The sequence below is a fragment of the Penaeus japonicus genome, unplaced genomic scaffold (genome assembly GCF_977035675.1).
Source record: "Penaeus japonicus unplaced genomic scaffold, GWHDUDI00000001_assembly GWHDUDI00000006, whole genome shotgun sequence".
In the NCBI taxonomy this organism is placed as follows: Eukaryota; Metazoa; Arthropoda; class Malacostraca; order Decapoda; family Penaeidae; genus Penaeus; species Penaeus japonicus.
The window spans coordinates 25,620,555-25,624,540 of NW_028234408.1; the positions used below are offsets into that span (position 1 = coordinate 25,620,555).

The following is a 3,986-nucleotide window of genomic DNA, read 5'->3' on the forward strand; positions in this document are numbered from 1 at the left end:
ATTCCGGGAGTGAGCAAGTGTTCGCTGGTCAACCATGTGTCAAACGCGCATATGTTCCGGTCCGAAGACCAAGAAAGTTTCCTCCGAAAACCGTCCTGGTGAAACTTTGATGTTGTGGAAGTGTAGTTGTTCGTTATCGATCCATTACCTGGCGATGGCGATATGCGATAGCTGGTAGATAACGCGATATGTAATCACCCCCTTCCCCTTCCCCACTTATGATATTTATCGACCGTCGTTTTGTTTGTTTGCGATACTGAAAAACACGTGAGACTTGGCCGTAATATGTGCGACCAGATCCGTTCAACCCACCCGCGTTCTTAAAAAAGCATTCGACGAAGGAAATGACTATCATGTGATATACGTGGGGTCCGTGAGCGATAAGGTTAAGTACTTGATAAGAACACTCGAGCCGGGCAGCAGATAAGCGTCAGGCTCCCGCGCCTTGTCGCACCGCACTGACGGGAGCAGTCGAGTGCCCAGCGGCCCCACAGCCAGGCCAGACCCAGGCCAACACACCTCCTAATCTGCTTCCAAAGTCCCCGGTGTTGTGTTTCCGTCACTCCCCTTGTGGGGGGCACACCTCGTCTCTCCTCCTCTTTGTTCCCTTCTCGAGGCGGGGGCGTGTCCTCCCTCCTCAGGCGGTTGGGGGGGCTCCCTCCCTTCTCCCTCGACACAGTGTGCCAGTGACCGAGCGGGCCTTTTCCCATCCGCAGCGGACAGTAAGGGTGCGACCTCCACGTGGTGTGACAATCCTGTGTTTGGCGAGAAGTAATAACAAAGTGAGGGAACGTGGCGCGCTACAAGTAGTGTGCTCCGGGAGAGAATTTCACTATTTCTTAGGTTGCAATTTCAGTTCGCAATAGTGTGTGATAGTTTCTTCGACTGCCAAGAGAGAACAAGAAATTCAAAATGATGATGGTGAGTATTGAATTTCTCTGGTTGAATCCAACTTTCCTCCGCTTTTACTCTGTGCCCTTCAATCACACTTCCCCGCTCGAGTTGAAGTGCTCCTTTCGCTCAGACGAAGGGTATGCTTCCTCGACGCTGGTCGGTTACCGAACTAAAATTTGTGACGAGCTTAACCAACTATCCTACATGACGTCACTTTACCAAGATCAATGCTGGGTTCCAATATTAAATTTCCGTAAGTCTTCGCAAACAAGGAGTGCCATAAACCATTGTCGTGTAAAAATGTACTATGAGTGAATCGTATTTTCTCTATTAAAATGGATATCTGTGACCAGTGACGCCTACGTTTGCAGCGGAAATTTGATGCATAAATTGATTGAAAAAGTTTGGGCAGTGACGGGACCGCTTTTTCCACAAATAACGTTATCCAAAACAGATATCTTAACCATGACAAGACAGTATTCTTATCATAAGCGCTCGTCGATGCTGATAACTTAATTGATATCCCTCTGGTGCAAGGCGTGCGCATGGAACTAATTTCAATTAGAGTAAGGCTTACCACAAACTACTTACAAACAAAAATCCAAGTTCAAACTACGTGCAAAACTTATGACAATCGCAGTCATGGTACACACTCAGTCCTTATCAGTTGCTCCGGCACGCACCATATATTATATAATGAACCGTATGGGAAATGATGTAAATTCGAGCGAGCAATTATTCTCCTGTGGGATATGAAAGTCTTGTGGGTCTGCTGGGGCTTAAAAGCACGATAAAGTACATTAACAGGGTTAACAGTGGCCCGCTAGCAGGCTAATGGTGAACTGTTAGCTTGCGTGGTAGTCTTCTTAAAGGTGAACTGGCATTCCTCCCCCCCTCACACCTCCCCCTCCCTTCCCCTCCCCCTCGGCTCAGATGTCAGTGTTCTGAGGCTGCGAGTTATATTGCATTACTGACAGCTTGGTAACCCTTTACTAATTAGTCATATTGCTGTTTGAAAGCGACGAAACAAAACTAAAGGAAACAAAGAACCCAAGATAGTTTCCCCTAGCAACGAGGAGCCGTTCCTCTCTCTCTCTCTCTCTCTCTCTCTCGTCTATCTCTCGCTTCTCTCTCTCTCTCTTCCTCTCTTTGATTCCCCTTCACTGGGTTTATTTTCCGTATCTCTCGCCAAACTGTAAGCAAAGACACACAAGCAACACACATACAAAGGCGACCGCAAAAGGGGACAATGGGAAGGGCGCTCCCGTGACCTCTTCAGCGGCCGAGGCTTCGATCCTTTTGCATCCTTACGTTACTTCTATGGTCAGTATTTGAAAGAGTTTTCCACGACGTCGAAGGAGAAATACTGACTTGTGGATTCCCTTATTGAGGCTCTTCTCCTTGCTTACGAATTTTATATGCAGCGGCATTAATTGTCTTTTAATTGATCTTCCTTGTACATCATGAATATGCCCTTTTGCAGTGTCCTCTCTCTCTCTCTCTCTCTCCCTCTCTCTCTCTCTCTCATCACGGAGCTCTGCATCTCTCTCCTCTCTCCCTCTCACTGCGAGCGTGCGGATCTACTCTCTCTCGCCTGCTTTCTCTCTCTCTCTCTCTCTCTCGGGGGACCGGCACTCTCTCTCTCTCTCGTATTTCCTCCTCAACTGCCCTTGTCTCTCTCTCTCTCTCTCTCTCTCTCTCTCTCTCTCTCTCTCTCTCTCTCTCTCTCTCTCGCTCTCTCTCTTATTCATTCTCTCTCTCTCTCTCCCCCTCTCTCTCTCTTTCTTTCTTTCTTTCTTCTCTCTTTCTCCCTCTCTCCCTCTATCTATCTCTCTCTCTTATTCATTCTCTCTCTCTCTCTTTCTCTCGCTCTCCCTCTCTCTCTCTCTCTCTCTCACTCTCACTCTCACTCTCTCTCTCACTCTCACTCTCACTCTCACTCTCACTCTCCCTCTCTCTCTCTCTCTCCCTCCCTCTCCCTCCCTCTCCTCTCTCTCTCTCCCTCTCTCTCTCCTCTCTCTCTCTCTCTCTCTCTCTCTCTCTCTCTCTCTCTCTCTCTCTCTCTCTCTCTCTCTCTCTCTCTCTCTCTCTCTCTCTCTCTCTCTCTCTCTCTCTCTCTCTCTCTCTCTCTCTCTCTCTCTCTCTCTCTCTCTAAGGTAATATTTTTATGATACCGTAACACTGATATACTGCAGTGTCTCTGTCATACAGGATTCATGTATATGGAAGTTGTAGATACGAAACATCTATAGATTGTAAGACGTAGGGGAGAAATCTGGATATTTCCAGATATTTTATTGGCCTTTTATGAGCCATAAACAACAGAACGTAACAGTGACATAGGGACCGAAAAGGGGAAAAGTTAACACATACACGCACGCACAAACACTCCTTTCAAATGGCAAACTGAGGAGCATGGCATTTCAGCAACATCCTATTCGTCACTGTCTATTTCTGTCGGCTTCCTGCCATGTTACTATCTGTATGCTGTGTTTTCCTCTCTCCCGCCAGTATGTCCTGTAAGCGTATACATGTAACCATATGTATACATATGTAGGCTACTTGCATACTCGCATCAATGTTTTTTTTTTTTTTAATTAAAAAAACATTTCTTTCTAGATATTAATAAACATACACACCGCCACGTCATATCAACACAACATTCACACATCACACACACACAGTACACGCAAAAAGGGAAACACACACACACACACACACACACACACACACACACACACACACACACACACACACAGAAACACACACGCGCACATGAGAAGAGCGATTCTCCTCCACGAGAAAAACGGCTTCCAACACAGGGTAATAATAGCAAGTTCTTGTTAGGGACTTTAATGTCCCGAGGAAGAAGGAATGAAAATTGCAATGTTCACATAACTCCTTCCCCCAGTGCAAAGGGACGTCTTTATGAAACGATTTAGATCATTGCATACTTACTTCAACGATTCTGTTGCAGGCGTTGCAGTATCCCTACTTTCCAAATATTTGTTATTTGATATTCTTGTTTGTCTTATTTCCATTGTTCACCTTCCTGTGCATGATGAAAGGTCCTATGCTCTCGCTGCTGTTGG

The 3,986-nt window shown here is 46.3% G+C and overlaps 1 protein-coding gene across 1 annotated transcript in view; it reads left to right on the forward strand.

Moving 5' to 3' along the window:
* The first annotated feature begins 655 nt into the window (after positions 1-655).
* The window catches only part of LOC122264463 (tsukushi), a 37,921-nt gene continuing 34,590 nt past the window's right edge, over positions 656-3,986 (forward strand). The window contains exon 1 of the mRNA XM_043033367.2: positions 656-921. Coding sequence (XP_042889301.2) covers positions 913-921 — 9 coding nt within the window. The 5' untranslated portion in view covers positions 656-912. The remainder of the gene's footprint in view (positions 922-3,986) is intronic.